Raw genomic sequence first — 12,303 nt, forward strand, 5'->3', positions numbered from 1 at the left:
TTGACTACAAAGGTGTTGGGGACTGAAAAGGAGAAAAGCCAAGATCATGAACAGGGTTTGATCCCTGTTTGATCCCAGTACAGATCCCACAACTTGTTCACTTGAGGCTTGGACTTGATGAGCCTCGTGGGTTCCTTCTCACTCTGACCACTCTCTGAAATCTGTAAAATGTCTCCAAACATACTAAGAAGGCCTAAACCATGTTTTGTCAGTTATTTCTGCAGAAATTTTAGACAGAGAACACAACCCATTTACCTGAAGGTCGCAGGTGATACTCAAAGTGAAAATTCCAAACCCAGTGTAAAGAATACAAAACCAAGCAACCTCCATCACACCTAAAGCCAACATATTCCATGGAAGAGAGCTGAGGAAGAGGACAAGGAGCCAGAAATAGTATTTGAAAAGCCCTCTAACAGCAAGGGGTCAGCACATAGACATGGAGCAGCCAGGCACCTGCACAGCCAACACCTGCTGAACTCTGAAGTTTACTCTGCATGCTGCAAATTTTCCCAAAATTGGATTCCTGCAGGGATTCTGTGGGGCTGTCAGATTCTCAGAAGCAGAATCCATTCATCTGAACATATGTCATAGATTCATAGAACTATCTTGCAATGGCACCTCATGGCTTAATCCTGCTCTTAAACCAGTAACCAAATGCCAGCTGCACTGCAACTGTGCAAACTTCCCTTTTTACCTTCCATCCCTCCATTCCCTTCAGAAGATCTACAACACTATTGGCACAAGCTGCCTCTTGCAATAAAACATTTAAGGATTTGGCTGCCATGCACAAGACACTGTGACTGAGCCTCGAGTTAACAAGAGCAACACAGGATGTCCTTTGAAGAGGTTTTTTACTACCTTTCTCCTCTTACCTCCTCTTCCTTAGCAGAGATTTCTTCTGCAGGAGGCACATCGGGTTCTTCCCCGCCTTTCTTCTCCTCTTCTGCTTCCTGCACACTCTCCTGAGGATGCTCAGCTGCCTCCTCACTCTCTGGGGTCTCCAGCCTGGGCAGCCCTTGGCACTGCAGCCACAGGGGAGAGAGGTGGTCGTAGGAGGTGTGCAGCAGGCGAACGGCGATGCTGCATGGCACCAGGGATTTGGGCAGCTCAAAGCCATGCCCTGCCTCCTGGAACATGTGGTTCTTGAACCTGGGCATGGCAGTGACAGCAACAACAGGCACTGGTGAGATTGGCAGCACTTCTTTTAGGGTCTCCTCACAAAACTGATTAATTTAATGAGAAAATCCCTGCACAACTGTCTGTGTTCAATCTCTCTCAGCACCATTCAAAATAATTCAAATAGTACTTATTTTTGGAGAAGATAAGCTGGTCACAAGTTCTAAAAATCTTCTAGTAAAGGAACACTTATTTTTTAATGGTTACTGGTTAATTTTGCTGGTTGAATATTTTCCAAAATATTCAAAAGGCTTTAACACTTAAGCCACATGGGCTCTTCCAGCAGGTCAGACTGACGTTGCTCAGCACCCACCCATCTACTTTACCTTACCAGAACTCACAGCAACAGGTCCTTAGTCAACCTAAAATCCTTTTAATAACTTATTCCTTCTATTTGTGGAGTGGGACAAGGGAATCTGCTCCAAAATCTCATTTTGAAAATACCTCATTTAAATAGTAATCAATGAAACCACAAAACTTAGATTCAGAGCCCACCGCAGAGGATATTTGCATCCCAGGCTCCAGAATGTTTTATCTAACAAAGAATTGAGCACAAAGCATCATCCACTGCTTTGCAAGCAACTGCAACAGCTTAGAAAATATTAAATGCATCAGCAAGAAACACTGCTCCCAGAGAAATTTCAATTTTCTACATGAGCTTTACTGAGGTTTTTTTCCAAATTTGTTCTGCCAGCGCCAGGGCTCTGCTGCAGCATTTTAAGAAAGACATTTATATATCTATAAAACACTCCTTAGCAACAGCCAGTACTGAGAGTCTGCAGAATGGATGCTGTGCAAGAAAAAAAAGATGACAAGAAATTGATTCTTGGTGTTTACTCACCAAGGCCAGGTGTCATTTCAAATCAATCATTTCAATGTGCTGTACCTTGCTTTCTTCTTCAGATTGGCCCAAATACAGAAGGTAGTATTTTTGTCCTTCATGACTGTGTGCATATTCCCAGTTTCAGAATCTTCATGCCTACTAGCTGTCTACAAAGAAAAAAGTCCATTAAATCATGTGGTTTTATCTATTTCACTTTGGTTTACCCACATTCACCTAAATGAATAAAAAAAATACATGTAAGAAGGAAAATATATCAGACCAAGCCCAGCTGTGTTGCATTTATGTTCTAAAGCACAACAGTTATGAACTCAAATCTCTTTGGTAAAATTTGAACTACATTCCTTTTTTCCTCTGACTTCATGAATTCTGTCAGCCAAGTACTGCCAAATATGGCTTCTTCCATTACTACCCTAATTCCAAGGATAAATTATAATAAACAAACAGAGAAAAAGGACTTACAGAGCAATAATGGACTCCTATCCCAGAGTCACCGCACAGATTATTTGATAATTCAGTCAATGTCAAATTTGTGAAATAATAATTATATTGGGAGTTGAATCCTAAATTCAGTAAACAATCAAGAATTCAACATTTCTTAATTTGCAGGGGTTTTGAGTGTGCACATACAACTGGTTCTCTATTTCACTAATATTCCTTTGCTAAACAGCCTTACATTTATGACTAATATTCTTGAAATAGCAAGATCACAGCCTACACATGCAACTCAGAAAACTGACTCAAGCACATTTTCATTTTCTTGTTTGAGTATTTTTCACTCTTTCTAAGATCTTAGTTTAAAAATTATTTTAATCCCATGAACTTGTATTGAAAAAAATGTGTATAAGACAACCTTATGAGCTAGTTTTCACATTTGCTTTTTTTTTTTTTTTTTGGTAGAGTTAACTCATTTAAATCACTGAGACAAAGTAGAAAACAAATTTCATACAGCACCTCTTGTTTTCATCGTCTCCAAATCTCACAAAATTTCCTACAAATTTAATCTTGGTTGACTTAATGATAAGAATTTCCACTGTAAAGTTCAGGTTTTCAGGAGTTTTGAATAATTACAAGGCTGGTGTGTGCTATAAATGTGATTTAGAAACTCACAGAGTCATCTCTGTGACAGTTTAACACCAAACAAAGCCAACCATCATTAAAAGACACTTGGGGCTAAATTTACATGCACATATCACAACTTTGAAATAGTAAATCTTACTCACTTTGAGCAGGTTCTGTGTGGCCTCGTTGTACTTCTGCTGAAGCAGATCCTGCAATTCCAGAATAAATTCCAGGTACTGTTCTCGTTGTTCTTCTGTGATCTCATTTGGTGCTGCCTCCAATAAAAGAAACTCCAGCTTCTCAATTAACTAGAAGACATTTGGTACAGGAAAAGTATCTGTTTTGACACCATCTTAATGTATTGGTGTTCTGTCATTAAAGAATGAGACACACCTGCTTCCTTTGTACCTAAACTGATCTTGGTAACAAAAATAACCTTTTTTATACATATATGTATATAAGAAATAGAAAATCTAACTCAGAACCAAACCAGGCCAATGTAACCTGTATTACACATGCAACTTTCCCCCCCCAGTTTCTAGAAGACCCCATTTAACTTGCTGAAAAACACCATAAAGTTAGCATAAATGAAAATAAAATCCTAAATTTAAAGAGCAGGCACAGATTGCTTAAAATTGCATCACAAGCCACTGATAGTTGGTGATTCCTGCTCTTACATTACACTTTACTGACTCTACTGTTACGAAATGAGGCTGTTGGTCACCAAAACATTTATATCTGACATGAGCTTGTGTGCTCTGGTTCAAGATAATTTAAAATGGAAGGGAATATTGGAATGCTAGATCTCAGTGTAGAAACACAGCACATAAATCCCTTAAATGAATATTTAAACTCAATATACATAACCTTTGGGGTTAACAATAAATCTGTAATTAAAGAAAAAATATAAAAATTGAAGAAAAACTTAGGGTGTTGAAGGTTACAGCCAATTTCAATCAGTTGGCCACCAAAGAAAAAGGAAAAAGAGAGCTAGAGGAGACTGTTAAATTGTGTTAAATTTAAACTGGAATAAGCTTAAACTGAAACCATTTTAACACCTACATTTAGCACCACTTCCCCCTTCTCCATCACAAGCTGAACAGTGTCATCTTGGTCTTCACGCCACAAGCTCATGAAAGTGTTGATTTCCTGGGGCACAGTGGGGTCAGGAGTCCCATCACAGCTCAGGTAATGCTCCCACTACAGAAGAGTTCAGAGAACAGGGATACAGGAGTGCTGCAAATTGCTATTACAAGAGAAAGGAGGATTCTGAAAGACATTTTTTACAGTGACAAATTCACACTTGCATCTAAACAGGACTCTAACACCACCTGGCTTATTATCCCCACGTCAGGCAAAAAAAAGGTTTACTTCAATATTCACGTGTTAAGATGCTTCTGCCCACCTCACACTTGCTGTTTATATTTATCAGTGGTTTCTCCTTTGCTCCACAAAAGCAATGAATTCAGTAGCTGCCACAAAGGAGAGGCTGAAAGAATCAAACGACTGAGAACAGGAATGAGGAAGGTAGAAGAGGCAGGTGGTTCTCAGGTCACATTCTGCTGAGAAAACTGAAAATTCCTGCACTGACAATGAAGTTGATTAAGAGCCTCTACTCCAACATGTTTACTCCTCCTTTCTCTACCTCTAAAGGAGATTTCCTCCCCCTTACCAGCACCAATTCTCCTGTTACAGAAACCTCTGGTGGGAATGTGAAATCCTAGATTAGGGGTTTTTTAATACTTTTATTTTCAAATCAATTCTTGGGTATTCCTGTAAGTGGTGGAAGGAAAAAAATCAGTGGCAGGCTAAACCCACTTAAAGCCAAACATAAGCTTAACATTGGCTCATGGGATCAGTTTATCATCCATAATGGAATTGTTTTCATCCATATAATGGGATATTAAGGAAACATTGCCCTCCTGTTTGCTGTCAAGATTAATAACCCCATGTTACTGAAGATTGCAGTGCAAAGGAAAATGGATCTTTTCAAGCAAAAGCATTTGTAGAATTGCTTTTCCAACCACTTCCATAAGCATTCCCACTGACTTCAAACAAAGCAGTAATAGATGCATGCTGAGTGCTCTGGAAACTCCTGTAGAAAAGACTGATCAATCTTTACTAATGAAACATCTGATTTCTGGTTTTTTTTTTCATCTTTGCACTTAAAAGAGAGCTTCACTTCTATCATCACACCCTTAGGAGTAACAGCACTGTTTCTTTGAGATAAAGGATAAATTTCATGATAAGTTGTAAATGCATCTCTTAGTCTAAACTGAAATTGTTCAGAAATAGATGTGGAAACTCAGCATTTGGTATTATGCATTTCTTTTGCTCTAAATAACCTTAACAACAGAGTAATAAACACTCAGGTATTTCCCATAATCTGCCAGTGTTCTATTAGATTCATTTTAAATCAATAGTTTTATTTTGTCAGAAACATCCATAAACAACAGCTGGCAATGGTCACAAGCTGTAACAGGGAAATGCCAATTGCATTTAAATCAAAAACATTGCAGTGAGAGTGGTAAAGCTGCCAAAGTGGCGGCTTAAGGATACTGTGGTACCTCCAACTTTTGAATATTTCAAAACCCAACTGAGCACCTAGATCTGACTTCAGACTTTGCCCTGCTTTGTGCAGGAGGTTGAACTACAGGAATTTCAGGAGTCCTCTCCAACATGGTTTACCCTATGATTCTAAGTTGTTCTGCAGGGGCTTTACATGGATTAATACACAAGACAAAGAGAAAATCCTTGTGTCCACAAGGCTGTAGGATATTAAACCTTTGGTTCCTTATCTGACCAAATCTCATTATCAGACTGTTACTGAGTGATGTGTCTGCAAGATTCTCCAGAGTGAAATGTTCTACTGCTGTATTTCCACACCTTACTGCTTCAAATTGAACTTCAGAGGTACATAATGCCATTGGGTGAAGATTCACCCCCCATGGATGTCACCCTGAACTGCAGACATCAACTCTGTGTTTCCAGCCTCAACCCAGGCTTGTGCCATGTCCTTCAAAGATCTGGCAAACCTCTCTCAGAAGGGTGACCTGTGACATCCAGGAACCACTGAAACAAATGCTCTACAGAATTTCTTCTTAAGCCCTGGCAGAACTTTTTGTTTTGGTGAAATGGTTAAAAGTAGAATGAGTTAAAGAAGCAAAGGAAGAAGAACAAATACCAGAACATCTGAAACTACAATTCCTCGTGACTGCTGAGGTAAGGTGTGGGCACAAATAAGCTCCTCTTTGCCCATGTGTCTTTACTGAGTGCTTCAAAGTAAAGAGAGTGAGCATGTCACTGCTTTGAGATGGAATTTGAAATGCTGTCATAGCACACACCTACACTCAAGATATGGAAACTCCTAAAGTCTCTTCATTGCCAAACCTCTGACACTGGGCGGATTTTGGCACGAAAGTTTACCTTGGCATGTTTTCTGTGATCCATTTTCCGCTGCTGTGCAGAAAGAAACTTCTGTTCTGAAACTGAATTAAGTTCTGCTAGTTCAGACTCCTTCTGTCCTTGATACTGTTAAAAAATGTATGTCAAACAGAGCAATTAAATACTAGGCTTTCTTCTATGCAAAATAATTGTAAGAAGAAACAAATTTGGGACATTTGAATGAGTTCTTATTTAAACAAATCCAAACACTGAAAACTTGTTTTTCTAATGAAACATACAACTGAGAAGATTGCAGTAGTTTGGAATATTATTGTTATTTGTCATCACATTAGCTGCTGAGCCATATGATAAACATATTGTGACATATGATTGTAACCTCTCACTTGAACAGTTTCCATATCATCATCCTGGAGCCAGCTCCAATGAGAGTGTGCAAGATTATTTTATTTTTTTCCTTTTAATTGCTATTATTTTAAGCTCATCTTCTCCCTAGGAGGAAAAAATATTCTGGGAAGTACAAGAAGCACAGGCAAGAGTGACCCTTTCCAAAATAAAAAAAATTTGTTGTGAATCTCCTTTTTTTCCCATTGTAAACGCAAAAATATTTATCTATTACCAATCAGTTTTTGTTCTGAATTCCAGTCTTCCCAGAAAAATAAATATACACACATACATACATACAAACACAAATCACTGTATCTTCCCTAAATGTAACCAATTGAGGAATTTATACCAACATTTTCTTGTCACAGATGTAGCAAATATCCTTATGGGGAACACAAAAAATACATTCAATTGAGAGCACAGTGGAAATGAAAAAAGGGGAAAAAAAGGGGCATTTTTTCATATTGGAGAAGCACATATCATAAAAGTTCATGTATTTAAACGCTTCAAAACTGGAAAATATCCTCTATATTGTTCCCTAAAGTAAGTACCTAAGGAAATTAATTCCTATTCTCACAGTAAATAACTCATGTTTTACAGGGCTTGCCTCAAGTTTAGAAACAGATTTTTTCAGTGGGTACCAACTCACCTTTGCCTCAAGCTTTTCCAAGCGCTCTTGTTTAAGTCTCTCCTTTTCAAGCCTTTCTGCTTCCTCTAGTTCAGCTTGTAATATGGCAAGAGCTGAGGATTGGGCAAGAGATCAAGAGCATAACTATGCTTTCCTAAATAAAATCTAAAAAATGATTGCTTATTAGCTGTCGTAACAAAACAGCCATAAAATGAACAACGAAAATGTTTATCTTTCACTGGGCAGAAATCTCCCACATGAAGATTAATCCAAATTAATTGGAATAGTATTAAACAACACTATTTATGGCACTGCCCCATGAGTCTGAGGATAAAAGTAGAGACAAGGACCAGCAAGTGCAGCAGCAGGAGTGCTCTCTCCTTCTGCTTGCAGCTTCAATGGACACAGGCTCTCAATCCAAAGTCTGGTGAAACTCAGTGCTTTAGTCCCTCTTCTCCTTTCCTACAACCACTGGTTTCCTGCAATTTCAGTTTTACAGCTGTTTGTTCACTGAAATCCTCTTCAGGATCTTGTATTCCACAATTCTGGTTTCTCTTTGCTGCCATAGAGACTGGAAAACTAGAGAGGATGTGAGAACTAAAACTGATTGAACCTCCAAATCTTCAGTGTGAGCTGGCACAGCCTGTGCCTCAACCCAGATGTTCCCAGGCAGTGACCTGAATGTCATCACCAACAAGTAAATCATGTTGAGTGTGTGTGTTGCACTGAGGCAAGAGCAGCAGCAGTTCTCAAATCTGCCTGTGCTCACCTGAGCTGCTGCTCCCCCCACAAAGCTCACCAGGGATTAGTTACTTACTGGCAGTCACAGCATGCCCCAGCCCCCAGCAGGATGGATTAATTCTTCCCAACTTCCTACCTGCAGTAGGGATAACTAGAGAAGAGAGCATTGCTCTGATAGGAAAGGGAGATGCAGCATCAAGGAGCAGGGAATTTGGCCCACACCGGAAAAGAGGAACCACTTGTGTTTGTGAATCAGAGACAGCAAGTCACATCTAGTTAAACAAGTTACTTTCTGGACATTTGTTTAAAATAAATGATTTGTCCATCATATTCCCTATCAATGAAGTGCACAGTACCTTTTTTGTCTTTCCGCTTTCCCTTGCCCTCCTTTTTTTCCCCATTGGACTTCACGTTTGCAATAAGGGAGAAGAAAACAAGTGTCAGTATTATTTTAACACAGTTTGCCAGTTCTATAACTGTGTAACTTTGCCCTTCTAATGTGATCCCTGAATTAAGATTTTAGACTCCCTACACAGCCAAGGAAGCCCCCAAAAAAGTAATGCACATCCTGGACTCAGTATCCTTCCCATTTTCATGATAAGCTCCTACAATTAATATTTTATTCCATATTACACATTCCCAAGCACAGCCATAACAAGAGTATATTAAAAGCTTTTGGTTTAATGTAGAAATTGAATAACAAGGCAGATCTGCTACAGAAGCAGATGCTACAACTTCAAACGTTTTAGAAAATACTGGAAAATGTATTTTTGGGCAAGCCTGGCATTTAGAAGCATTTAATTCACAAGAGAAGCAACAAAGAGTTCTCTCTTCTGTTACAAAATCCTTACTGCAACCCCAGACAGTTCACTGCTCAACCTCCACCCCAATCCTAGAATAACTCTATTTTAAATTGGGGGTTCTCTGAAATCACCTTAGTCTTTGCAGTCTGGGTATGCAGTTTGAAGAAATAAAAGGTAAAATAACATGCAAAATCTACTCTCATGTAACAGATGAGCCAAAACAGAACACTTATTTTTGTTCTGTAATCCACAGCATTCATGGCTTTCTTACTGCTGCTGCACATAGAACTGTGTTGATTAAATTCACAGTCAACACTATTGTTTATGAGTGGGACAAGTAAGGTGGGTTTTCTCCTGCACACATGAGAAAACAAACCATAATACTCTGCATTGTTTCCTCTGGATGCCAAAGAGTGACAGCAGCCTAAACTGAGAGTGAAAGGAAAGGTTTGGATGATAAAATACAGCAAGGAAAACAAACGACCTGCATTTGGTGGTGGAGCAATGTACTGACACACACAAACACAGCACAAATTAAATTAAATTAAATATTTACTGTTTTAAGACATAGAAAATATGGAATGTGAAAGGAGGAGGACACACATCCTCTGCCCAGGTAGCTAACCTGGATGGTGCACACCAGAAAGCTGAACCCCAAACCCTCATGTCACCACTGGTCCTTCTTCACACACACAGTGTGTCACCAATACTGTTATTTCATACTTTGATTCTGTCATATTTTCAGATAGAAATAACTCCTTGTTCACTTCACACTACTTTGCATGGCAATAAATACATACCTAAATGCACCTTTGAATGCAGAGGTTACCAGGAAGCTGGGACAAACACAGTGGTGACAGCTAAGTTACAACTCACATGCACCCACCAGAGCTTGAGTACATCTTCACACATTTGTTACCAAAGCATTGATTTGCAAAATTGTCCTAAAATAGAGTCAGTAAAACTCACAATTCTACCCAGTAGGACTTTAGGGAAGAGTCTGGTCTTTTCACTTCAATAAAAAAATACATAAGTAAGTCTTTGATTATTTTTCTTTTACTGAAAATGGAAAATCTGCTTGTATCAGTTACTTGCAATCACCTTTTTGTCAACTTCTTTTCACATTCCTATGACTTAACATGGCATTGAGAAGGTTGAGATGCACAGCTGGGGAAGGGTAGATAAATTCATTATCACTGAAGTAACAATAATCCACAGGATAAATTTATGCAACCCAGTTTCCCGTGGACTTCTGCCTGTCAGCCCTTCATCCACCATATTCTGTGTCCAACCTTTGGCTCAAGTAGCAGAATCCCAGAATTAAGGTTGGAAAAAGACCTCCAAGATCATCGAGTCCAACCTGTGCCTGATGCTCACCTTGTCCCCAGACCAGAGCACTGAGTGCCACATCCAGGCCCTCCTTGGACACCTCCAGGGATGGGGACTCCAAACCTCCCTGGGCAGCCCCTGCCAATGCTTGACAAACCTTTCCATGATAAAATTCCTCCTGATGTCCAACCTGACCCTCCCCCGGCACAGCCTGAGGATGTTCCCTCTCATCCTGTCCCTGTTCCCTGGAGCACAGCCTGACCCCCTGGCTGTCCCCTCCTGTCAGGAGCTGTGCAGAGCCACAAGGTCCCCCTGAGCCTCCTTTGCTCCAGGCTGAGCTCCTTTCCCAGCTCCCTCAGCCCCTCCTGGCTCTCCAGACCCTTCCTCAGCTCTGTTCCCTTCCCTGGACACTCTCCAGCCCCTCATGTCTGTCCTGAGGTTCCAGAACTGGACACAGCACTCGAGGTGTGGCCTCAGCAGTGCCAGCACAGGGGACAGTCCCTGCTGCCACCCCATGGCTGGGACAGGGGCAGGACTGCCTCTCTGCCTGGACACTGTTGCCAAGCCAAACAAGCAGTGGCTGCACTGCCCACCCTCTCTCCAGCAGGGAACATGGCTGGGCCTCCTTGCAAAAGGCACAAAAGCTCAGTGTCCTGGAGACACCTCTTCCTCCTTCTAATTCAGCTAACCCTGATCGGCTGCCTCAGGAAAAACACAAAAAATTAGGTTAAAAAAATTAACACAACAGCAAACCACAGTGTGCTTCTGCCTACCTACCTGTTTTTTCGGTTTTGGACCCTAAAAGATCAGAGGGGACAAAAAAGGGAAAGTGACCATCAGACAACAGGGTATCAACTAGAAAAGAGTAATTAGAAAAACACAGCTATTCTCTTAAAATTGGATGTGATCATCTATTGAAAAACTATAATGACAATAATTTCAATATTGTAGAAAATCAGCCACTAACACATGACTCTGGACCATCCCAATTTATCAGGCTAGACCACATTTATTATAGAAGAGCATCTACTTATTCTCACTGTTAAAAAAACTAACATACATGAAATATATAATTCGGTGTGGGACATTCAGTAAAATTTTTTTCAGTGTTTTCTGAACTCATCAGCCGTTATTCCAAATAACACTAAATTACATCACGCAATGACACAGAACACCACCAAGCTTTTTGTCATTCGTGGGGAAACTGCACTCGGAGAAACATAATTAGGGCATTTCTCCAATCGACTACAGGAAACCAGAACAGATTCCAGAACGCCAAACATCCATCCAGCAGAAAATCCTTTCTTTACTCGTTACTTTTCCCGTGCAACGCCTAAATATTGCCGTGTGCCTTTGTGTAAAGCAGAGTGATTAATGACCGCCGTGGGGTTATTCCCTGCGGGGCGGAGAAGGGGGAAGGAGGAGAAGGGGGAAGGAGGAGAAGGGGGAAGGAGGAGAAGGGGGAAGGAGGAGAAGGGGGAAGGAGGAGAAGGGAGGCTGAGAATGCAGTCTGTCACCGCAGAGCTATTCTGGCAGCAGTCAGAGGCACCTCTGAGGCAGCACACGGAGCAAGCAGGGCACACGGAGTTACAGCGGACCTCCCACCCCACATAACGCGTCCTTCAGCTCCTTGTTTCAGCCTCACAGCCTTGTTTCCACCTGCTGGTACTCCGGCGGCTAACAAGGAGCACCTGGGTCCGCTCTGATCCGCTGCACCGCCTGATCCTGCTCCTTCCCCATCCTTCCCCACGGCACCCCCTCATCGTTCCCCTCTCCCCCACCTAACCCGTACCCCAGGGTACCCGCGGTACCCCCGCCCGCCGCAGCCCTTCCCCGCCCCACCATGTCCCGCAGTCGCTCCGCCGCCTCAGGCTCTCCCCGCGTCCCTCACGACCGCAGCTCGGCAGCCCCGCCCGCCAGCCCCGGCGCGCATG

At 41.3% G+C, this 12,303-nt stretch overlaps 1 protein-coding gene across 10 annotated transcripts in view; it reads right to left on the reverse strand.

Annotated features, from left to right (window-relative positions):
* DNAI7 (dynein axonemal intermediate chain 7) overlaps positions 1–12,303 on the reverse strand; it is a 352,760-nt gene that overhangs the window by 6,590 nt on the left and 333,867 nt on the right. For 3 of the 10 annotated variants that reach the window (XR_014849360.1, XR_014849359.1, XM_085049061.1), the window contains exons 1-9: positions 12,212–12,264; positions 11,147–11,167; positions 8,594–8,642; positions 7,518–7,609; positions 6,506–6,610; positions 4,142–4,279; positions 3,241–3,387; positions 2,063–2,166; positions 873–1,149 (exon numbers count right to left, since the gene is read on the reverse strand). Coding sequence is in view for 8 of the 10 variants with exons in the window: in XM_085049061.1 (XP_084905187.1) it covers positions 873–1,149; positions 2,063–2,166; positions 3,241–3,387; positions 4,142–4,279; positions 6,506–6,610; positions 7,518–7,609; positions 8,594–8,642; positions 11,147–11,167; positions 12,212–12,214 (936 nt within the window). In the remaining 2 variants the exon portion in view is untranslated. Of the gene's footprint in view, positions 1–872; positions 1,150–2,062; positions 2,167–3,240; positions 3,388–4,141; positions 4,280–6,505; positions 6,611–7,517; positions 7,662–8,593; positions 12,103–12,211; positions 12,268–12,303 lie in introns of those variants that run through there. The other 7 variants (XM_085049055.1, XM_085049057.1, XM_085049054.1 and 4 more) reach the window with 6 other exon arrangements.

Source organism: Lichenostomus cassidix, chromosome 1Aa (genome assembly GCF_008360975.1).
Source record: "Lichenostomus cassidix isolate B80296 chromosome 1Aa, HeHo_3.0, whole genome shotgun sequence".
Classification (NCBI taxonomy): Eukaryota; Metazoa; Chordata; class Aves; order Passeriformes; family Meliphagidae; genus Lichenostomus; species Lichenostomus cassidix.